Source organism: Phaenicophaeus curvirostris, chromosome Z (assembly GCF_032191515.1).
Source record: "Phaenicophaeus curvirostris isolate KB17595 chromosome Z, BPBGC_Pcur_1.0, whole genome shotgun sequence".
In the NCBI taxonomy this organism is placed as follows: Eukaryota; Metazoa; Chordata; class Aves; order Cuculiformes; family Cuculidae; genus Phaenicophaeus; species Phaenicophaeus curvirostris.
The window spans coordinates 28,071,426-28,096,072 of NC_091431.1; the positions used below are offsets into that span (position 1 = coordinate 28,071,426).

At 37.8% G+C, this 24,647-nt stretch overlaps 1 protein-coding gene across 1 annotated transcript in view; it reads right to left on the reverse strand.

The window, feature by feature from the left end:
• The window catches only part of CNTNAP4 (contactin associated protein family member 4), a 240,164-nt gene extending 216,235 nt beyond the window's left edge, over positions 1-23,929 (reverse strand). Inside the window, exon 1 of the mRNA XM_069879913.1 lies at positions 23,743-23,929. Coding sequence (XP_069736014.1) covers positions 23,743-23,827 — 85 coding nt within the window. The 5' untranslated portion in view covers positions 23,828-23,929. The remainder of the gene's footprint in view (positions 1-23,742) is intronic.
• Between the last annotated feature and the right edge of the window lie 718 nt (positions 23,930-24,647).

Sequence of the window (24,647 nt, forward strand, 5' to 3'; positions counted from 1 at the left end):
TGTACTTGACAGTAAATAACAAGTCAAGTCAGAATCTCATTAGACAGACAGACTGAAGTGCATTATTCAGTCATAAGATAACATAAAATTACCTACTAGTGAGAACAACTGTGAAAAAGCAAGTGGATGTTTAAAATTTATCACATTCAATTGCTGCCTTAACAAGAGGAATTACAAATCCACAACCCAACCTTAAAGATACGGGTATTTACTATAGGCCAATGGCAGTGGATAGCACCTTATCCACAACCCTCAGTCATTTGGAGAGGCAATCAAGAGAGAGCAGAAAATAGATTGTGATTTTGTACACTCTGGATTATGAGACTCATAAAAAGGAAAAAGTTTCTTTTCCAGGGCTCATTTTTCCATTTCACATTATAAATTCACTAAGCAGAATAAAGAAGTGGGATAGAAAACAAAATTCAGCATTATTGTTTCCTTGTTCTCAGACGATTGATAGAATTCTAGTTAACTAATAACACACTACAAAGCAATAAAATGTACTGATGATGTCAGGCCTCATCATACAGAACAGAAAATCTAGAATTTAAAAAAATGAATCTTTTAATGAAAATCAACAGCTTACACCTGATGATTATTTCAGTTTTTCAAGTGCACTTGAAATTGTGGTCTGTTGAGGGACAGCGGATAGACATATAGATTGTACACCTGAAGAGCTCCTGCTTTATTTAGATTATTTACACTACCATATTTGTGTGAGTATAGCATAAAGCTAATCAGGGTGCTTATCTGAAACAATGAAAAACAAAGGTAATGCACAGGAATCCTCACATTCCACTTATTCCCAGAGTGCAATATTGCAAACTAATGATAAGATCTATCAAAGGGAGACAGAAATAAGAAAGGAAAAATTTTTTATTACACTTTCCTCATCTTGCAATAATACTGAAATACTGTATAAAAGTAATATTCCAAAAGAATCCTCATAAATGCCACAATTTAAATTGTTTTAAAAGAATTAATAAGGCCTTTGAGGCATGATTTAATTTTCAGTTTACTTGCAGAATAAATCTTGTAGTTCAATAACTCTTTTCAATACGGAAGATCAGATTTTGAGAGAAATTTGCCTTTATAGTCACAAGACCAACCCACAAAACTCTAAGTTTGTTAGCTAAATTATCTCACCTCTTATCAGTGCGTCAATTTTTTAGTGTAATGAAAATTTTGTGAGAGCTTCTACTGCTTTGTTTACTGAAGCTATAAATAAAGTCATCATTTTAGGCTGATAAAATCCTAATCTCTTGGCAAACATTGAAACCTCAAAGGTACCACTGACAGCGAAAGTATGGGCTTCATTTTCTGAAAAGTATGCATTGCTTCACAGTATTCATTCATTTTACTCTGGACTTAGCATTTCAAGTCTTTATTCATCCTTTTCAGTGACAGCAGTCTTTGCATGCTGATGGAGAGGAAATCCCTTTATGGACATTTCCCTCATATTTCCACACATGGTTGTCTGTATCCCTGCAAAGGCAAAAGGTTTCTGCTTTGCTGTATCCCTTACCTTGTTGGCCTGCTTAAAGAAATGAGATTCACTTTTAAAGAAAACAAGTGGAATGATCTCCTAACACAGCATGGTCCCTAGAAAAACACTGCATTGCATTATTACTTAATGAATTTATCCAGTATTAAAAGAAAGCTCATCTCATAATTCCAATGAATGCTGCTGCCCTAATTATGTACTACGAATTCATTGTCTCTTCAAGACAGGATCTAAATATAGTATAACGTTGTGTGTTTCTTGTGATTAGATCAACATCAAAACCTGATGCAGAGGGCAGGTGGAGAAGCAGCTATATTTTGGGGATTTTGACTGAATACAGCACTATCAAAGACAATTATCAACATAAGATTTTGAAAACAATGCACTCTTGAAGTGTAATACATGGTAAAAAAACAATCATACCATTTTGCTTACTGTTGTGCATACAGCAGAACTATAATCTACATAACCCAGGGTCACATGAAACTCTTCTTTGGCAAAGACATTGCAATTGGACAGAGGGAGAAAACCAGTTATTCTACATGTAAAATACGTACTTGTATGTCTAATCAGTTTCTCTAAAAGATAAAGACAGACCTAGACAAGATCTATAAGAAGCTGTTCCCATGTTTCTTGAACGCTTGCAGACAACATGCAAAAATTTAAGAAAAGGCACAGTCCAAAGTTCACAACTCCATAGTACCTGCTTCAGCTATACTTATGTCAAAATATAATTGAACCAAAAGGAATAGACATTATGTTGATATACTTTTTAAAAGCAGAAACTTTATATGAGCTATGAAGCAGGCATCCAGCAATGCACATAAAAACCTCTTCAACATTTGCCTGTTGGCCCAGCTTGCTAGTTTCTGTATCTTGCTAGTTTCTGTATCTTGCTACCTACAGAAGGCATGCAGTGGCAGGATGCTCTATAACATGCCTTGCTCAGAAAATTCCACAGACACCAATCAGGAATGCTCTCCATCTGGAGTCCTGCTGGACCCTATAAATAGAATCTATTAATCTAATAAAGAGAACACTAATTGCCACTTGAAGTCTTACTGAAAACCAGACCTTTCCTAAGTGTCATGATTTTTTATCTCTTTTCAAACAAATTGGTAGTTTTTTCTAATTAAAAAAAAGACTCCTTTCTATGGTGTGACATATAAGAATCAAGAATTGGTCAAAACTGCTGCCAATGAAAGAAAAGAGGCATTAAAAAGGATCTTTCTGTCATTTGCAAAGACATCATGTCTTATGGATGTGAGCTCAACACACAGTAGCTGTGAATGAGGCAGGATGTTCTGCATCTGCATTTTTTTCTCTGAAAGTTTATCAAAATTGTATCTGAAACTTACAGAGAAAAGCAACAATAGATCTTCTTCTTATGACCCTCGTTTGGATTCTGCATTGATATCCACAATTAAACTACTTGTGTCCTGTATTAATTTCACATATGCAACTACCCATGGCCATCAACAGGAAAATCAGGTAAAAACTGAGAACAAAATAGTGGTTAAAGAGACTTCTGTAGTGTGAAGCACATTTAAAAAGATGCAAACACAAAACAGAATATCAAAATAAACTTAAAAATCATAACCCCAGCCCACCCCCAGCAAAGTTATTCTTTAAATCTAGATTTCTGAACACACAGATACAAGTGCAATCTTGCTAGCCTAAAGAATTCATTGATATTGTGTATAAAACTATTAAGAAGTTTAACTAATTAGAATTAAATTAGAAAGAATTCTTTCTCCTTTGTTTGATCGGTTTTTGGGGTGTCTCGCCCTGCCCTACCCATCCCCCACCCTAATTTTGCCTAATAAGGGCAGAAGTTACCTGAAACTACAATCAATTCTCAAAGCAAAAATCAAAAATAGCTAAGACATACAAGGACTGTGAGACTCACAACTAGGGAAAAATCAGGCAATATATTTAAAAGGCCTTGCTGTTTTACAGGTGCTGATATTAGCTAGGTTCCTGCTGAAGTCTTTCCTTTAACAGCCAGGACTGGAAGCCCAGAATGGGGCCCACTCCTAAAATTCTTGAGAGATGCACGGAGATTATTCATGCCTTCAATAAGATAACTCATGAAAAGTTTCTATTCTCTGTTCCACAACTGCAAATATTACATCTCAAAAACATCCTTGGAAAGCTACCATTTTGCACAATTGAATACTGGAGTTTCAGAGAAGGCTTATGATACCAAAAGACAGCATAAAAACTATACGAGCTAGTAACACTGTACGTGCAGAGTGCTGACATACACAAACAATCTGTACATAAACCCATTTACTATAACAGAAGATGATGCATTACAGAGGGCCTACCAGCAGTACATATTTTAAGTTACTTGTAGGCACTTCCTTTCTTTTTTTTTTCATGAGTTGTTGCTTCAAACATTCACATGCATGCAACATTTCCAAGCTGATATATCTTCATTGACTCATATCACTGAGAAAACTTCACATTTCTTAGTAATAGTAAAAAACAATAAAGAGCTAAGTAACCAAGGCTCATCTTGGCAGCCAAACTACATGTCAGGAATAGAGACAATTCCAACTCTTGGAGAACATGCCAAGGGAAAGAATGAGGCCACAGTAAAAAGATCAAGCAACTGAATTTACGTTGCCTGCAAAAGAGAATAGAGGGAGTTTACAAAACACTGTTTCACTGTTGGAGTACTGGATCAACAAATCTTTGTTTTGATTAATCATGTAACATTATTTCATATTAAAGAAAACTTCACCCTTGAAAACCACGTAAAACTGAGTTAACTAAAAACAAACCAACCAAATAAAAGACCCTAAACAACGCTCGAAAATGTTGTTTCTATGATAATTTTCTGCACATTAAGGGAGTTTAAATATTTCTATGTAAATGCATGACTTTTCAGCTCTTTCAAAAATCTGGTCTAGGCAACATTCTTTACTTTAAATTTTCTTAGCTATCACAGTAGACTAAGCAATGGACATCTGTATTTTGTCCATGCCCACAATCTAAACCTTCAATAGCAGTATTATACATCAGTCTGCTGAAACTTTTAATCTAATGTACCAGCCACAAAGCCAAACGTCTCAAGTATAATGAAAAAAAAAATTAAAAAGCTACATATTTACAAAAATAGTGAAGAGGGAATTCAAATAGTAACTTCTCAGCAGTGGTAAACTTGTGAATGTGAAACGATGTGGCACGGAGGGCAAGAAAGCCAAAATGCAGAAGGGAGCAAGAATGACAGAGACAGAATGACTCCCTGTTGTCCGTAGCCATCCTGGCATACCAGTAATCCCTCAGAGGCCAACTTTGGGCAGCAGAACAGGGCTGAGAGATGTACCCAAGTATAGGCTAAGGTGCACCATGAAACCACTCACAGGACTGGTGGTGTGGCAGGTGTATAAAAGGCACCTGCTATGACTTGTTTGCAGACCTGTGGGAACACAACAGAACACTGGTGAGGAGTTTTGTAACCATGCTGAAGTCACTTGTATCAGGGGTGTCAAAACTTAAACACACCCTATCAAACATACTTGAGATTTCTGCCTTGCTGTGGGAAAGGTCAAAGCACAGTCATAAACTATGTCTGTATGTATCCTTTATAAAAGAGCAAAACCAGCAGGTTCATTTATCTTCTAGCACAGACCAAGCTCCGCATTCCATGCATCCCAATTTGTGTCCCTCTGCCCAGGTGCTGCTTCAGGGATTTTGCATTTCATCTGTGGTTTTGTGGTTGTTCTTGTGTTAGTTGCCTGTGCTGGCTCATGCATTTGACACAGTTAGCAGGATCCAGAAACAAGCATGCCATGGCTGGCAAAAAAAGTCAGGAAACGGGGAGGTCACAACAGTGACTCCCCGTATTCCAGGATGACCCCATCCTGAGTGCTGAGTCCTTGTGGCCACTTTCTTGGCTACACAGGCTCTGTCAGTAGCATGGCCTGAAAGAAGAGGAAGGTGTTGTCCCCCAGACAATTAAAATGGTTTTGCATGGATTGGCATGGAAAGCAGTAACAGATTCTTTTCACAAGTTAGTGGAAAGATTGGGATACTTACCACTGGTTACTGGTCTTAAAGGTCTTGGCCAAGAATTTGTGGCACAAAATGAAAGAATTGGAAAAGGAATTTGGGATTTTAGAAGATTCATAGGCAATCACATAAGAAACTAATGATTACTCAAGCGGAGCACTTCCAAGATACTGCAGAACGGTCAATAGCATGTATTACTAATAAAACGGGGGCAGGGTGAGCAAGTGGCTGTGTGGTGCTTAGTTGCCAGTCATGACAGCCCTTCTTGGTGCCCAACACCAGGTATAGGGGGTTCAAGATAATGACAGATTTGATTGGAATGTCCCAGATAGAATGTATCACTGCTACTGCTGTTGAGCTATTAATCAGCAGGCTCCTGTTCTTGCCATGAGGCTTCCTTGTCTTACTGTACGCCAGAGTCTAGTGCTCATTAGTGGCTGCTTTTTGCCTTCAGTGCTTGCTGTACTGCTGTACTGCTTATCATGTATCTTATTGTGCTGTGCCTAGGAATATTTTGATAACTGGAATGGCTCATGTGTTGATTACAGGATTCAATTTGGACAGGGCAGCAGTAACAAGAAGTATCAAAATGCAGCTTTTTCAAGGAGCACCTTCCTCACTAAAAGCCTTGATTATGCCTGCAGCCACAAATCCTGCCAGTAATCCAGGCACTCTAGTAAATACCTTGAGGGAAATTGGGGCTGTAACTTTGGGACCATCTGTGCAGGTGGTGAATAAAGAAAAGCCAGTAAAACTCAAAGGAATTACATCACAGGTCACATGGGAACAAATATGGTATGATCTAATACAAGCTGGTGTCCCACAATCAGAAATAAATGGGATTACAATACCAGAAAAGTTATCAAAAGGTAGTACCTATGCAAAAAAATCCAATTGCCTCTGGCTCCACCACTAAATCTGCACCTACCTTCCACCCCTGCCTGCAACCTCAAAGAAAGGCACTACCTGGCAATTGCCCAAACAGCAGAAATCAAGGTTTGACAGGTTCTGCAAAATTGCCACCACTGTAGCCTGTTACCATAAGGTGGACCACTATATTCCTTTTACTATAAAGTGGTGGTCTAGGGGAATTTTACAAGTGTTAGTTCTGCTGGATACTGGAGCTGAAGTTACAGTATTACATAGTAATAGTAATAATAAACAAGCCACATCGCATATCTGTGGACTAGTGGGGAATCCAACTCCTGCCCTCTGAGCTAAGTTCACTGTAACAATAGAAAATGCCAGTCCATTTACCACAGTGGTGTTAATTTCCCCAGTTAAAGAACAGAGAACATAGAACATTTTGCTCTCTACAACTACCTGAAAGGAGGTTGTAGAGAGGAGGGTGCCGGCCTCTTCTCCCAAGTGACAGGGGACAGGACAAGAGGGAATGGCCTCAAGCTCTGCCAGGGGAGGTTTAGGCTGGACATTAGGAAAAAATTCTTCACAGAAAGGGTCATTGGGCACTGGAACAGGCTGCCCAGGGAGGTGGTTGAGTCACCTTCCCTGGAGGTGTTTAAGGCACGGGTGGACGAGGTGCTAAGGGGCATGGTTTAGTGTTTGATAGGAATGGTTGGACTTGATGATCCGGTGGGTCTCTTCCAACCTGGTTATTCTATGATTCTATGATTCTATATCTTGGGTATTGATGTGTTGGCAGGATAAACAGTTGAAACTCGAAATGGTTGCTTCTGCTTCAGGACTTTGAAAGCAGTATTTGCTATTCCATCTATAAACATCTTGTATGGATTCCCGAAGAGGGATCTTGTGCTGTCCATGACTGCCAAGTTGGTAATTGTGAAACAATAATGTATTCCAGGACAGGGAGAAGGTGTCGCGTTAAACAGAAGTGAAATTCTGACAGGTGCCTAAGGAGATTCTCTTGTTGAGTCATGAGGTTGAAAATGTACCACCTTGCTTTCTTAGCATCCCCTTGGAGAGGAGCCCAGGTATGTCTAGATCCATTACTAGTCCCAGACTTGGTCAACAGTGTATGACTAAAGGATTATATGTGTGTGATTATACATCTTTTTGCCACAAGTCAGAATCTGGTTACCTGTGAGAGTCTCCTTCGAGACTACTACACACAGGGTTAATATTTGTGGTTTATAGCCCAAACTGGGCAGTTGCTTGCAGCAAAGCCCATCAGAGAGAAAATTTTGCAATGCTGGAGGCAGTAATTAATTTAATTCAAGAGTCGCATTAAAACAAATTTGGCATTGTCTTGATAAACTCACTTGCTGCGCTAGGGCTTAAACACTTACGAAAGGTTAGAACGTAGAATATACATATATATATATATATAAAACAAGTAACGATAAAAGACTCAAGTTAGCAGTTATCTTTCTGGGCAAATGTCTGGCAGAGTCAGAGGCATGCAATTCTTACCAAGACATTTCTTCTTGGTGGAGGAAGAGAGATCCAGGCCCGTCAACCCATCCGTTATGTAAGGTGGTCATTTTTAGTTCCCCGAGAAAGGGTTTTCAGGTATCAGTTTTATAACTTTTGAAAACCTTTTGGCACCTCTTGGTGAGGTGAGGACTAAGTCAATTAGTTGGATTTGATTAGCCCTTTGCAAGGCTACTTGCGTTGTCAGAAGTGGGGACCGGAGGTTCGCCGTACCTTTGAGAAGGAGAGCTCAGTATGTGCTGTTGGGAATGTTTTTGCTCTTAACTGAAGCAACACCAGGATCCGTTTCACCCCACATGTCACTTAGTTGATATGAATTTGAGAGCACCACCCAATTTATCTGCTTTACCAGATGCAGCTGTCCATTGCCACTTGCTCCTTCTTGCCAACCACTCTATTTTGCAAATAAAACAAGCTTATCTTGCAGAAACAAGCGCAACTTTGACAACTCACAATGCCACAGGGCCTAGCCAATCTATCACTCTCCAGAAGTGAATTACTGAAACCATTCAGGCACTTCAACAAGTGGGAACTGTTACAAAAACTGTGACTGCTTTTAATAATCTGATATGGCCTGTTCAAAAACCAGACGGCACTTGAGAATGATGGTAGATTCTACAGAATTGAATACTGTCACCCCCAACATTTGCAGTTACAGTACTAGACATGGTTAACCTTATGGAAAAAAACAGCAAAAAAATTCCAGACATAGAAGGTGGTGGCAGGTCTTGCTAAAATTTTCTTTTCCATAGCCACTCCATATTTATAAATCACACGCTTGTAATTATACTATTTGTGTGCAGCTACTTTTAATGGCATTATGTAGGCCATGGGGAAAGATAAAATGGAGTCAATGGGCCTTGAATACCTGGTACATCAATCACTTAAGGCCCCTGTCCCTGTTGAGGGCTAGCAATATATTTTACTTCTGTGGATATAGCGTCAGGACTGTTTTTCACTAAACTCACCAAATATGCTATCAACATAACACAAATACAGCATTAGAACAATTCATTCTTCAATATATGGACCAAGGAACATATTTTAGCAGACTTAATGTCCAAGACTGGGCTCAAGGGCTAGGTATAAATTAGATATTCCACGTTACCTACCCACTCCAAGCTGATGGCTTGATTTAAAGAATTAATAGGATGTTGAATGAATAATTAGAAAAGATAAACAGTACTAACACTTTACAACACTGGAGTCTACAGCTTACTAAGGCAGGTTTTTTTTCTGTTAAATAGCAGGAATATTCATAATCAAACACCCTCTGATTATATTAAAACTCCAGTACAAAACACAGTGAGAACTGAAATTCTTCCAGGTGGTATCTCTCCCAAACTATTAACTACAGAGGAAATGGAGTTATTTACAAAGATTGCATAATGGGACTGCGACTTATTAGTTTAGACGTGAAGATTCATATGCTTCTGAGAATACCATATGGTTCTATACCCCAAATTCTCCTCTTATTTTACATGCATTATTCATATCATATTCTGAAGTTCTTTTATTTCAGGTATCTTTGATAAATACCTGTGTCCTATCTAGAGGACACCATCTTGGAATGTTATTATTAGTGTTGTGAACTCGACATGGAATTGCAATTCAATCCAAAAAAGCACAAGCCATAGCTCTTCAATCTGTGTGGGCAATTACCCCATATCAGATCATCAAACCCAGAGTGATAATAGATGAAAGAGCTAGAGCAATTGTGTTTGTATTACTCGAAGGAGGTGATACTCCTGTTTTCCTCCCTGATGAGAGTTTTTCCTCCCTGATGAGATTTGAGCATGCTTTGTAGTCTTGTACTACAGGCACATGCACTAGATACATTTACAAAAGATCAACATGTAAATAATTGGATCTGGTCAGCCTCTACTGTGACTAAGTCATCTGCCTTTTGCACTAAGCGAGGATTAGCAGCTGCAGATATTTTGACATGTTTCATTAGCGTGCCAATCTCAGTAGCTATACTTCAGAATTATGCTATTCTAAGTACTTTTGCTATTAAGGTTCCTCGTTACTATTTTTTCTGAGTTAATATACACTGTATGCCAAGGACCATTACAAAACTGATTGGTGGTGTACGACCTCCTTTTTCAACACCATATACAGTGTTCCAATTTTGAAGGCACGTGTTGCTTTAACATAGCTGACAAATCAGCTTGCATAGAGGGTAAACAGGCTGCCCAGGGAGGTGGCTGAGTCACCTTCCCTGGAGGTGTTTAAGGGATGGGTGGACGAGGCGCTGAGGGGCATGGTTTAGTATTTGATAGGAATGGTTGAACTCAATGATCCGGTGGGTCTTTTCCAACCTGGTGATTCTATGATTTTATGATTCTACATCTTTAGGGCTTGATGCATCAAACAGAACTATCTACTGGTGGTGCCTGGTTGGCTGAGTAGTTTAATTCCCTGACAGGATGAGTGGGACACCTGATTTAAAACATTAGTGTAGACCTATGTTCGTTCCTTTTTCTATATGTTATTTCATGCCTCTGTAAACGACTTTGCACTACACCCAGCAAGCCCAAAAATGTGTCCAGCTTTGCCACCCCAGCAGAATTTGCCTCTTAAGAAAGGGGATGAAATATCGGAAAATAATAAAAAACTGGCAAGGAAGATTGTAAACAAACTCAAGTGATTTGTAGCTGGGTGTCCAAAACCACATGCATCATACTAATTGTTGTTAAGCCTTGTGTGTTGGACAAGTAGAACATCTGTGTTTAGATAACACCAGTGTGAGTCTTGCAATCAGGCTTTGAAAATGAAAACTGTTCAGTCTGAAGGAATAGCACAATCCCTTCTTCATAAGAAACACCATGTTCTGATACTGCTATACACTATGATATGGCATATGATTTCTTCTTTCAGTGAGAGCAAACATTAATTGCAGGAAAAATGTCAATGAATTATTTTAATAGAAGAAATTCAAGTGTGTCCTGATACTATCCTTCAAATAATTTTACTCAGACATTAAAGGATACTACAAAATAGACTCTTCCTTATATTCCAAGCCAGTAACATACTGAGTGCTTACCACTCACTGCCATTAACCACCCATTTTCCTGGTCATATTTTATTAGAGATTACCACTTAAGAAACATTTGGTATTTTACAGTGTTCTACTCTAAATAGTACCTCATTTTCTGACTGAAACTGTCCATTCCTGCAAGTGTAGTTTGAACATGGTCTTAGCAGTGGGGTTTCAGATTCAGAGGAACTCCTTCTTCACCATTGATTTCTCCTATAGATACCTCTATACAGCCAAGCATCAGAATAGGAAGGTAAGGCATCTTGGCTTGTATCAGAAACGGTGTGACCAGCAGGTCCAGGGAGGTTATTCTCCCTCTGTACTCAGCACTGGTGAGACTGCTCCTCAAATACTGTGTTCAGTTCTGGGCCCCTCACCACAAGAAGGATGTCAAGGCTCTGGAGCGAGTCCAGAGAAGAGCAACCAAGCTGGTGAAGGGGCTGGAGAACAGTTCTTACAAGGAGTGGCTGAGAGAGCTGGAGTTGTTTAGCCTGGAGAAGAGGAGGCTGAGGGGAGACCTCATTGCTCTCTACAACTACCTGAAAGGAGGTTGTAGAGAGGAGGGTGCTGGCCTCTTCTCCCAAGTGACGGGGGACAGGACAAGAGAGAATGGCCTCAAGCTCCGCCAGGGGAGATTTAGGCTGGACATTAGGAAAAAATTCTTCACAGAAAGGGTCATTGGGCACTGGAACAGGCTGCCCAGGGAGGTGGTTGAGTCACCTTCCCTGGAGGTGTTTAAGGCACGGGTGGACGAGGTGCTAAGGGGCATGGTTTAGTAGTTGATAGGAATGGTTGGACTCGATGATCCAGTGGGTCTCTTCTAACCTGGTCACTCTATGATTCTATGATTCTATGATCCCAAGAAGATTTTTAAACCCTGAAGAGTTGGGGTCTCCCTGGTTTAAGATTATTTTTGTTATATTCATCCAACTTGAATGACTGAAGAGAGGAAGACATATCTAGCTTGTGAGGCTGTTTTCCAATTGTACTACATCAATTAAAGCCATAAAAATAACACAATTAAATGTAGTAAATGTATTTACATTTATACATATCTAATCTGCATTCTGTATGAAACTATACATATATATGGGATCAGAAAAGCATAACACCTCTGCTGTTATCAAAAAACTATACAGATGTGAAAGATTAATTGCTCATTAAAAAAATCTGCTGATAAGTGGTTAAAGCATTCAACAAGATATGAATATAAGTAGCTATAGATAACTATAAATGTAAACATGTACATACGAGCATGATATTCAGTTATTTCCTAAGTAAGGCATTGTGAGCCATCATAGTATTAAGTTTACCTATATTAGTTCACCAGCAGAGTTTTGAATAATGTCTTTCAATCTATAATGTTCAAGTATGCACAACCATGCACTGAAACTTGACATAACTTGATTCCACTCAACATACATTTTCAGCACCTGCGGCAGTATCTTAAGAATACATCCACTGGGACATTGAAAATATATATTAGAAACATCAAAACAGAAACTACCTCTTTCAATACCTCCATCACCAATACACACTTTACTAGAAGTGATAAGAGTTTGATCAGAGAATCTCAGTTAGAATTTCTCAATCTATCCTTACCTAGTACATCTACAGAGAATACATTACTGTCCTAGCCAAGAAAAAAAATATTGTCAAATCTCTAAGCAGCCACTGCGGAGATAGAAGAAGGAAAGCTATCTTTGGCTTAGTAGTTTCCACCCTTCTCCCCTCTACCCTCCTCCCAAAACCATAACGCAAGATGGTGAAAACCAGCTTGCTTTCTGCTGCAGTATCCTAAGCATAACAGATATCAAGCTCAGCGTAACTGTAAATCCATCCCTTACTCATTGTTCAAAATTTGGGGCAATCTACTTGGATATCTACCACGATTGGGCTACAGTAAGGTAGCAAAAAAATGCTGATATTTTGCAAAGCGTTCAAACATAACAACCCTTAATTGCAAATGGCACAAAATTGTGTATATTGGTACTTGCACATTGACCAACTTTTCCCCCAGCCTCTATTTTTAAACGCTTTATTCTCCTGTTCAAGAAGAATTAATCAGGACACTGTAAAGCACAACTATACAGCATAAGAATGATCTAGCAGATAATCACAGTTCACAAAAGTCAAAACAAATTTACTGTTGAGTACAGATGAAGTTTTTTGAGCCCTTGGGTAAGAAAGAGAAAAAAGAAAAAGAAATCATCATGTCCCAAAGCACATTAACAATAGACAAGGAGTAGATGGTAAAAAGTTCTATTCTGTAAAAGAGATTTATACATTCCCTAATATATCTTAAAGGCTTCTTCAGGACAGTGCAACAATTACATCTAACATGTCACCTGTGCCTAGTGCATTTGAGAGGTTTACATTTATTTATTGCTATATGCATTTATATTTCATATACAGCATACAGAATCACAGAATCACTAGGTTAGAAAGAACACACTATCATCGAGTCCAACTATTGCTATCAAACACATATATATCAAATATATCATACATGTAATTCAAATATATATTTTATATATGGAAAAAAGTACATCGATAGTCTCCTACAGTAACAGTGAGGCTATCAAATCCAAATTTCACTGAATTCTTTTTGTATTTTGCGTTATTTAATTATTTAATGAAGTTAGAATAAAATTTTTACAGCACTGTGCCATAAGCAAAAAGCTGTCATAGTCCTCTTCTTGCGCCAGGCTCATCACTGTCATCCAGACTTTCCAAAAGTACCTTCCAAAATGAGACCACAAATCACTATGTCTCTGTTTCTCTTATTTTACAGAGAAATAAATATATTCAGTGATACATATTTGCAGTTACAGATGCATTTTGAGTAAGGGTAAACAAGCTAAAATCATGGGTTAGTATTTGCAAACAAGCGTTATGATGTTCACTCCTTTCTCCAAGAGATCTGTTCTCAGTCTTAATTACTGGAGGACATGTCTACTCCATAGGAAAGCAGACTGAGAGAGATTTTGCTTGAGGACAGAAATGTAATCACTGCAGGGCACAGTGAAGCTCCAGACCATGATGGCATGGTGCTATTTGAAAACAGCCCTACATTTTCCACACTCAGGCTGACAAAACTAAGAGTTACTGTAATACACCTGCAGAGCTCAGCAGCCTCCAGTATGCTCCACTGTATTCAGATATTCCTGTGAGTACTAAGTGTGGACATTTTTTTGCGTTTGTTTTCTGGGTTTTTTTTAAAATGTAATCATTGGCTCAGAAAAACAGAGCAGTAGTTTTTCACCGCAGGCATATAAATTCCCTAAGCCCAAGAACTAGTTGAAATTCTACATGTCTTTTTCTCCACATATTTATTCTTTTTGTCAAGAGGGACAAGTGATTAATCCCTGTTAGTTACATAGTTTTGTATATGAGACCTTCACACAAGGCAAAGTGAAAAGACTGGTAAATAGAAAGGAAATAAAGAGACCACTGATACTCAAACTATGCAGCATACCACTGTTCTAATGAGTATTAAGATCATTGTTTCTACAGTTTTTATTCAATATTTATTTAGGCAAAAGTCCCATTGATTTCCCTAGGAGCATTATTTGAATAAGGACATCGCGATGCAGTTTCATTTCTCATTGACTAAAACGAAAAAAAACGTTGCTGAAGACTGTATTTTTTTCTAAAAAAATGACTGCAAACCTCACTATTATTACAAAACTATTGCAAACTAGACTGGTGCAAAGTAGACAGGTATCCTGTCATTGATCCTGAAAAACAGTTACAGTGAGAGGTACATTTTGCTGGCTTGGAGCATAAATGGGCTGCCTACCTTGTATACCAGTTAAATTGTAATCATCATTAGAAACTGGATAGCAAAACAGTGTTAAAGTAACCATAGAAATATCAAGATACTATTATCTGTTTCACTACTGTTTTATGAAAAGAAGTGCTGTATTATTCTGCAGATTTTGTTTATAAAACAGTCTCTTTTCAATTTGTGCTTTCTTTAAAAGTGAGAAAGAAACCTGAAATAAACCATGTTTTGACAAGACTGGGGTTAAAATGGCACTTTGATCATGATTTGTTGAAGGGGTAGAAAGATCAGACTGTCTCAGGTGAGTAAAATGGACAATTCCAGTTTATTTAAGCTAAAGAGATTTTCACTTTATTAGAACATTGCATATGGACAAATGGTGAAATATGCTCTCACTGGTAGGACCTTTCCAGCTCCTCACTTAGGCCCTATATTTTGTCTAGGATTATCAACAGTAGCAGTCTTTACCCTTGGGAAATCAAGAAAAACCCACTTACCCGCACAAGAGAGGCTCTAGGAGGTTTAACACCAAATGCTAACATATACATACACATACACATACACATACACATACACATACACATACACATACACATACACATACACATACACATACACATATACATATACATATACATCATAGCACGTTTGTTATAACATGTTTATGAGAGGGCTGGAGCACCTGCCATACAAGGGCAGGCTGTTAGGGTTGGGGTTGTTCAGCCTGGAGAAAAGAAGGCTCTGAGGAGGCATTATAGTGACCTTCCAGTATCTGAAGGGGGCCTACAAGAAAGCTGGGGAGGGACTGTTTACAAAGGCTCACAGAGACAGGACTAGGGGCAATGGGTATAAACTAGAGAGGGGCACATTTAGACTAGGCATAAGGAAGAATTTCTTCATAATGAGGGTGGTGAGGCACTGGCACAGGTTGCCCAGGGAAGCTGTGGGTGCCCCATGCCTGGAGGTGTTCAAGGACAGGTTGGATGGGGCCTTAGGCAGCTTGATCTCGTGGGAGGTGTCCCTGCCCGCGGCAGGGGGATTGGAACTAGATGATCTATAAGGTTCCTTTCAATCCAAACTGTGCTATGATTCCATAAGATATATATATACATACACACACATACATATATATATAAAACACATGTAGATGGTGATTACTGTACATGGCATTCAGTATGACTTGCTATAGTTTTTTCTAGCATTCATTTAGAGTAGGATATTTTGATGGAACTGGAACTAATTTCAGGTAAGTTTCAATGCATACAAAGCCTCCAGCTGACCTAGTTATCTAGACTCAGAGACATAATAAATGATGACACAAATGGCACTTCTACACTGCAAATTGTCTTATACTAGATAATGAAATTTATGTGTTATTTCTTCTTTCCATCTTCTACCTGACTTCTCCCTATAAGGATTATTCTTTTCTATCATATGACTAAAAAGAAACCTAGCTAGCTCAAAAGCAAGCATCCACATTTCAGATTTTTAATTTTAGTCAAATAAATCCTTATTTTCCTGTCTCTGTAGAAGCCATCAAAGATCACCATGCAACTAAAGTAAGACATACTCTCTAATAAATGAAACAGTGAAAATCCGGCAAAAATCTCCCTTCTGTCCTACATGGCTATTTACAATTCAAAATGTCTTCTAGCTTCCCATATAGCATTATATAGCATTTTCTTATTAATACTGCGTAGCAATACACATCATATGACCTCTACTATAATTTGTAAACCCAAAGAGAAAACTTTTCCATCTTCCTTCCTCTCCCGTCCTCTCACTACTGAGCATATCCAGTCTAATGTAGCAGAGGGTACAGTACAATGCTGCAGATGAACTAAACAAAGGCTCCCTGTATGCAGCTCAGCCTGTCTGAAACATCAGTTTTATAGTGTGCGTTACCCTCTGGAGGTCTTGTTCAAGATCTCTGCTCTAGAACTTCTCTAGCAACCACATATTCCATTTGCTTTCCCAGTAATGTTGTTTATTAAACTATACAGCATCTGTGCAATATTTTCAAATGCTGTCTAACCACATACTTTATAAGACTACATTTGTATTGTTGTTTATAATTTTCTTTAAATGTACATTTCACAATAACTCTAAACAGGTCAATCAGATACAGTAGGGGATTTTTGGTTGCAAATTTTAAATGTAACTGGGAAAATGTCTTTATAAATCTAACTTTTAGAAGCAGCTCGAGGTTTGAAAAATGCTTTGTATTTAGATTTAAAAGTGAACAGATAAGTGCCTGAAAAACAACAAGTTCTTCTTCAGCTATTGACCAAATAAAGGACATTATGTAATAAGTATAAATTCAAATATTGCAACATGCTGTTTCTAATCAATTTTTCCCTCAAGACCACATATGTAAAATTGTTAATGCTCAAAGATTGTTAGAAATCTAACAGGCACTCTTAACATCAAGGACAAGCAACAGTTTATTCTCCAGCAAAACTAAATAACAAGATCTACTCAATAAAAAAGTAACGAGACCCGCTATCTATCTGGATAGATTCCCCAATCATACATTTTCTCTTTTCTGTTAAATCTCTCTGAGATTTAAAAGAAAATCTCTCTGAGATTTAAAACCTTGGACGTAGTTTTCTTCTCTAATCTATTAAGTGACTACGGTATTTAAATAATAATTATGTAGTCAGTAATTTTAAACTACTACTACTTTTCAAATTATTGCATCCAAAATACTCATTAAGTAGAAAATAAACAGTATTATTTTTACTTCATAGTCCACATTACATTTTGCTTACTAGTAAACAGAATAGCAATTTGTAATAAATACTGAAAACTGTCCTCTGAAAACCAAAATAGTTGGACACCAACCCTCCTCTGCATTTCACAGATTTAACTCAAGGTTACTGGCATATGCTGCAACTGATGGAAGGAGACCTACAGGGTATTTGTTTGACAGACATTAGTCTGTAATGCTATACTTGCAGGTATATAAACCACAAAAAGCAATGGATAGGTAAGAACAGTTAAATACATAGGCAGAAAACCCTGCAGAGTCAAAATCTCAGTTAACTGAAATTGGTTAAACCCTAGCATTAAAGCTGCATCACTTTTTACAAAGAAATGAAACAAAACTATTTTAATCATAACAACCCACTTTATCTCATATACATTTCAAGTTATTTTCAAGTTTAGAAAGACAGCTTTTGTCATAGTGACACGTATGTAAAACATGCCAGTCTACTGAGACACATCTCCCTCTAACTTTTAATGTAGAAGTCATGCACAGGCCTTGAATGCCAAAGTTAGAAGCTGTATGTTACAAATCAGTATTTTATATACAAGACCTACCAGATCAATCTACGGAAACATTTAACCTCAGTTATATTTAACAGGGAAAAAAAATCCCCACGCAATTGTACAGAAACTACTAAAACCACTGTTATCACTGTTATGGTTTTCCTTCTGTCTTCACAAAAACAACTGAAAACTGTGAGGGAAACTTTTGTTTCAGAAACATCTTAAAAAATTTTACTGCTGGAGTCAGAGGTGTACATGACTAATTTTAGTCTCTGGTATTTCTTTATCCTTCTTAACTAATTGCTTGGTGTATCCTAGGAAGGAAATCCCATGGAATTTGTGATGGATCTCACTGAACCCACCTCTGTTATCACTTGAATAGCTGAGAGCAACTAACAAGGAATACGCACAAAAGTTTTGAGAAGCAGTTTCAGCTTTCCCACAGAAAAGAGCTCAAATCTGGTGTGATACTGCACACTGAATTCTCTAACTTCCAAGATGCAGCAAAGCACAGGGTAATTTGGGGTGGAAATAAAATAAATACTTGAAAGACGCAATGCTTCGTGAGCATTCAAATGTTCTTTTATTTGCTTGATCGGGGTGAGGAGGCAGCATGGGTGAGAAGGGATGGAAGGGAGATTTGGTCTATTTTTCCCCATCTAAACTTGTTAGAAACTATTAAATTGTAATTGTTGTAGTTCTTGCAGAAGACAAACCACTAAGCAGAATAATGGCAAATATCTCCGATGAGATATGTTAACAATATATCTCATAATAATATTTGTTTTCCTCTGCTGCATAGAAGCGTTCTGAAAGAAGTACTAAACTTGAGCATTGTACTTTATATGCAATGATAGAAATGTATGTGATTTTGTAAGACATAGGTAATTGGATACAACACCTAAGCTAAAGGTTGTCTTTCTTACACATGAACATAGACATATGTTTACATCTACTTATTTTGTACAAGAGCAAGCAGAATGTCCATAACTCCAGAATTATTAAGATGTGAAGAAGTCAGTGATAACTTTTACCTCCTTACTGGTACTTAACTAAAACACAGCAGATCCTAACATATAATGCAAATGTTACTACTAGCAGTAACAACATACTTTAAAAAAAACATACTGCATTTTCTTTTTAAGATTGATTCTATCCCACTTTGAGAATATCATTACTTGTCTGTCACTACTCATCAGTCACAACAAAATTTGCTCCTTCCATCCTGTTGACTGAACTCAGGGACAAATGTGTTCACAGGAATTTGCAAGCCTAAAGCAATAGGATGTAAATTGTTGAGAACACTGAGTGTAATCATCAACCCAAGGCCTTTCTGTGAATTCTCAACCTTGAAAGTCTGGAATAAATTTTCATAGATTTTTGCAATAGTATCAGCTTAGACTTGATGTTGATACAAGCTTTTGATGTTACTGTACTAAAAACATTCAAAATATACTAGATATGTCCGTAATGTTTTATTCATGTAAACAATTGCCCTGAGATGGCCTGATCTCTGATGGGGTCTCCACTGCTGTCTCAGAGCAGAGGTAGATAATAGTAAACAGAAGATAAATATTAATGAGGTTAAAATAAACTGAAGGAAATAAATTAAAACTAAGGAAATAATTTTGTTGTGATAAACAGCATTACAGTATATTTTTATTGCAAATCCATAATGTTGTCAAATAGTCTATGGAACTGTTTGGTATCAATGACGAACATCAGCATTAAATTGTTTTCTGGATTAAGATACAGTATTTTCCTTGTACCAAGTAATCTCTTCCCTGGGGATATTACTTATACAATGACTTGCATTTGATAATATGGTCAAGTTATACAATCACTCAGTCCTCTGTTTGAAAGCTTCAGCATCATTAACAGTTGTTCCCTGCCAGCTTTAGAATAGGCATTCAATTGTAGCATGAGCTAGAAATCTTTGATATTAAAAAACAGCAAACCCAGTAGCAACAATGATAAGAAACATTTCTGCATCTACAGAAATTGTGATCATTGCAGTACAATATTAAAATCTGAATTGATAAAAGCTTCTGCAAAACTGGAGAGTTTTAGCAAAAAGACGTAGGTATAAGGAAGGGAGAATTTACATTGAAAGTTCCCAATTTTCTCTTTTTATTTCTATCCGGTTAAAATTATTAATTTTTAGTCACAGTTGAGTTGATGTAGGTAGAGGTTTAATTATGCTTTGTGCAACACTTCAGTTTTAGAGGGTTTAAAAAAAATAAGTTACTGCATCTATTAAAGTACCAGTTGCTGCAGAGTTCTGAAGGGCTGATTTAGTAACTTGCTGATTTACAACTGTAGAGACAGTTGACAATAAATCAATGTTTCCTAGCCCCAGTGAAAAAAACTTGACAGGAGTACTTGCTTTAATCCTTCATTTAAAACTCAAGCTTGACCTTACACAATTACTTAGTGAGGGTTGCACATTTCTTACACAATTACTTAGTCAGGGTTGCTGGGGTTGTTCAGCCTGGAGAAGAGGAGGCTGAGGGGAGACCTCATTGCTCTCTACAACTACCTGAAAGGAGGTTGTAGAGAGGAGGGTGCTGGCCTCTTCTCCCAAATGACAGGGGACAGGACAAGAGGGAATGGCCTCAAGCTCCGCCAGGGGAGGTTTAGGCTGGACATTAGGAAAACATTTTTCACAGAAAGGGTCATTGGGCACTGGAACAGGCTGCCCAGGGAGGTGGTTGAGTCACCTTCCCTGGAGGTGTTTAAGGCACGGGTGGATGAGGAGCTAAGGTGCATGGTTTAGTGTTTGATAGGGATGGTTGGACTTGATGATCCAGTGGGTCTCTTCCAACCTGGTTATTCTATGATTTCAGACTTCTTCCAAGTGCTTTGGAACTACAACTCTCCAGGAGTAAGAAAGCAGAGGAAACCTTGGAGCACTACTACTACAGATCTCTTAAAATATTTAAGTTTCCAGCAGCAATTACTACCTCTCTTAGTTGGAAATGACAGCACTATTTTTCAGAGGGAAAAACCCAACAAAACAAAGAAAAAAAAATATAAATAAAACTTCAGAAATAAACTTTCATATTATAGATGATAGGGTCTGTCACCTTCAGATAACCTAAGAAATTCAAAATCAATTTACTCAGAAGAAGTATACCGTGATTCGCTTAAGACAGAAATTATTCTGAACACATCAGGTTTTGATCCAAGAAATGTTCTTTACACAACTGACTTAGTGGCATTAGCATTGACACTTCAAGGTGAAGCGTAAAGGTCCTTACTGTGGTCTTTTCTTAATGGCAGCTGTTCTGAACAAGGACAAACCAAAACTTAGGTATTGAGGATCTGGTTTTAAAGAAAGTATCATAAAATTAAAAGAAGAAAAATAGATTAATTTAGAGGAAGAATTAAAACTACAAAAATCCTATTCTTTTTGATGACTGGAAGACTACTGGACAATCTAACCACCAAAATTCATGCACGAACACTGAACCTTATCTGGTTTTATAAATGTATGTGACTACACAGATGCCAATAGTAGAACCACCTAATACAATGGATTTCAAATCATGGTCAACTTCTCCAGAAAAAAGGACGAAATAACTTCAAGTAAGTTGATAATGTTTGCTGCATGTATCTGCTGTAATCAGTAGTTACGAAAAACCTTTTCTTCTGAGGTCATTTTATTAAACTTAGCAAAATAACCAAATTCTTACCTTGACACTTGAAATAACTCATTTTTAAAACAAGCTAACTCTCCTCCAGAAAATTCCAAAATAATATATCTATAAAGGGATTTTAATTTTTTACCCACATTAATATTGAAAAGGAATAATATTTGATAGATTGGCCAAATTATCTTCACATATTAGCACCCACTCCTTATTTTAATTTCATTCACCCTTCCCACAGTCAGTTTCCTTGCCTGTAGCATGAAGAAAGCTCAAAACACTCCAGATGAGTGTTTTTATGTCCAAGTTAGAACTTATTCATAAATAAAAATACTATACCTTAATAAATACCAGAATGTATGTGAAAAATCTGTTCATTCAATTCACTCATTTGATACTGTAATTGAGTCTGGCTTGTTTTTAAGAAGTACATGAGAAAACCAGTAGTAAATGTATTTCACACATGATTTGTTTTATCTTTCACTATTCTGTATTTCAAACAAGCTTGAGCCCTTTCTTCAAACCTTGTTTCCTAAATTGTAAGAGTGACCTCTAGTGCTTCACTGCTTTGCTGTGTGATGCAAGTCTTCCCTGCAATAGTTTTAATATGCCTCCTTGTAAGCAACTGATTTAGTTCTATGCATACTGCCAAATGCTATTAATGTGCAATTCAATTATCATGGTCTTGTGAAAATGGATGTATTCATAAGCTGTACAATGCAGAGTTATGAAGAGAATTAAAGCTGTGGCTGGACTGCAGCAGGGTGTTTAACAAGAGGAACTTAGTATTCATGTTTAGGGCTATAGTATGCACTCAAGTATCAAATGAGATATCATTACTGAATGACAGCACAAGATCATTTTGGTGCTACAATGTGAACGTCTGCCTAACGTTTAGTTTACAAACCATCCATATGCAAAACCCTATGCTACAGACCCACAGAGCACTTCAAACTTCTCTGCCATTGTTCAGGTGTTTCCAGGGAGCTGTCCCCTGCCACTGAGCTGTAAGGTTATTCCTGAACGTTCCTCCTTGCTTTAGTAGGCACTTTCCTCCCATAGAAGCACTGCTCCTGCCCTCCCCATTCCTGTGAAGCACAACCAGTGCGTTAATAGGAATGGAAGAAAATATGCTTAGTTCAGACTACGAGCATCTGGATTTTAGGCTACCATTCTACCACACGGATGCAAAATAAAATTCTTCAGATTGCTGAAGCTGAATCAAATGGAACCATAATAGCTCAGAACTATAAATGAATGAAAAATCCCTTGAAAATTAGTTTCTTGATAAGTTTTTTCTCTTTTTTTTAATTTTAAGATAAATAATCTAATTAAACACTGGAAACAGAGATTTTCAGGTATATGTCAGATTTGCCTCCTAGAGGGCACATTGCCTTTAAGACTGTAATCACTATCTTTATTTTGCAATACCACCCTACTGGCTAACTATGAATTACTAATTTTTTAAAAAACTTTCTGCTGGAACTGATAGCTTTCTCTCCTTTTGTCATGCATGAAGAATATTGCCTAAGCAGTCAATGCCGAGAACATAAAATCTTGCTATCCACATTTTTTCTTGTTAGAGTTGTACTGCTTTTGAACTGCAGAGTGATGTTTATCAGAGTTATTTGAGTGTCAGCTTAATTCAGGAGATGCAGATATTTCTTTCAAAATTATGAATTCCTAAAAATCAAGCTGAAACAGTACACAAAAGAAACCTGCCAGTAATTTCCATGTAGGACACAATTCCTTGAAAAATGCTGCACTTTTATAAACAGAAAATAGAAATGAAAAAGGAGCTGAACATGCATCCCTTAGCAAAATGCTGCTTTCAGAGACTTTTAGACTGTAAGCTTCATAAACAGTATTCTGTACAGACTCATTACAAAAATCTATAGCAGGATTTTAGAACATTTTCAGCCTAGTAACTTGCTGCCATGATTTCAAAGCAGTAAGCATTTTCCTTAAAAATAATTTTTATTCTAAATGCAAATAAAATACCCCAGAAGTTTTCAAATTGCTCTGGATTGAGTTTTAAATCATATGCAATACTTACGTTTATTCCCTGCCACTGTTGTGTGCCAGTTACGAACAGACAGCAGAAACAGCAGCATCAAGAAGATTTCAGTGACAGAATCCATTTTCACATTCACTGAGGCACCCAAAAGAACCGGAATATTAGGAAACAGCTGCTCTATACTTCAGTCCTGATGCTGCCTACTCCTTCTGTCTCTGCCTTTTCACGCAGAGCTTCTTCGAGGCCAGACACCTCAGTCAGATGCACTCTGCGTCTGCTCACACACACGCACACGCCCCCGAATCTGTTTTTCCCTCCGACGACAGCGATCTCGGAGAAGCAGCGGCGAGAAGCTCTCCCTCGATTTCACAGAATCACTCAAGGCTAAACTGCCAGACTTGCTCGGTGACTTAAGCCTCTCGTTCGCCGCGCGTCCTGGACACCCCTTGTGGTGACAGGTAGGAAACGTGGGGCTCTGCTCAAAGCCAGACAATGAGCCCGAGCAGCCAACACATGACCACGGAGACGCAGTCGCCTAGTGGGTGCTCGCCGTGGCCAGTACTGTGTCATTATATATCGAGGGGTTTTTTGGTTTTGGGTTTTTTTTTTTTTTTTATGGGGAGGCGGGGCAGAGCACTCGCTCTGCGTGCTGCAGGTTTTCAGCATGGTTTTTACACTTCCAGTTCTACGTTATTGTTTAATGAACGCATTTTGACTGTAGTAGAGAACGTGCACTTACAAGGAAAAATAGCAGTCGACCTTCACTTATGAAGTAAATGTAGGACCAAATGATCAGCTGATCTTCAGATGAATGCACTATTAATATCCCTCTTCAGATTTATCGTTATTAATACTGACGTTAAAGAATTCAATTCTCAACTCCTAAGAGTAAACACTTATAAATGTGTGATTGTGCTGAGATTTCCCAAAAATACTTAGACCCC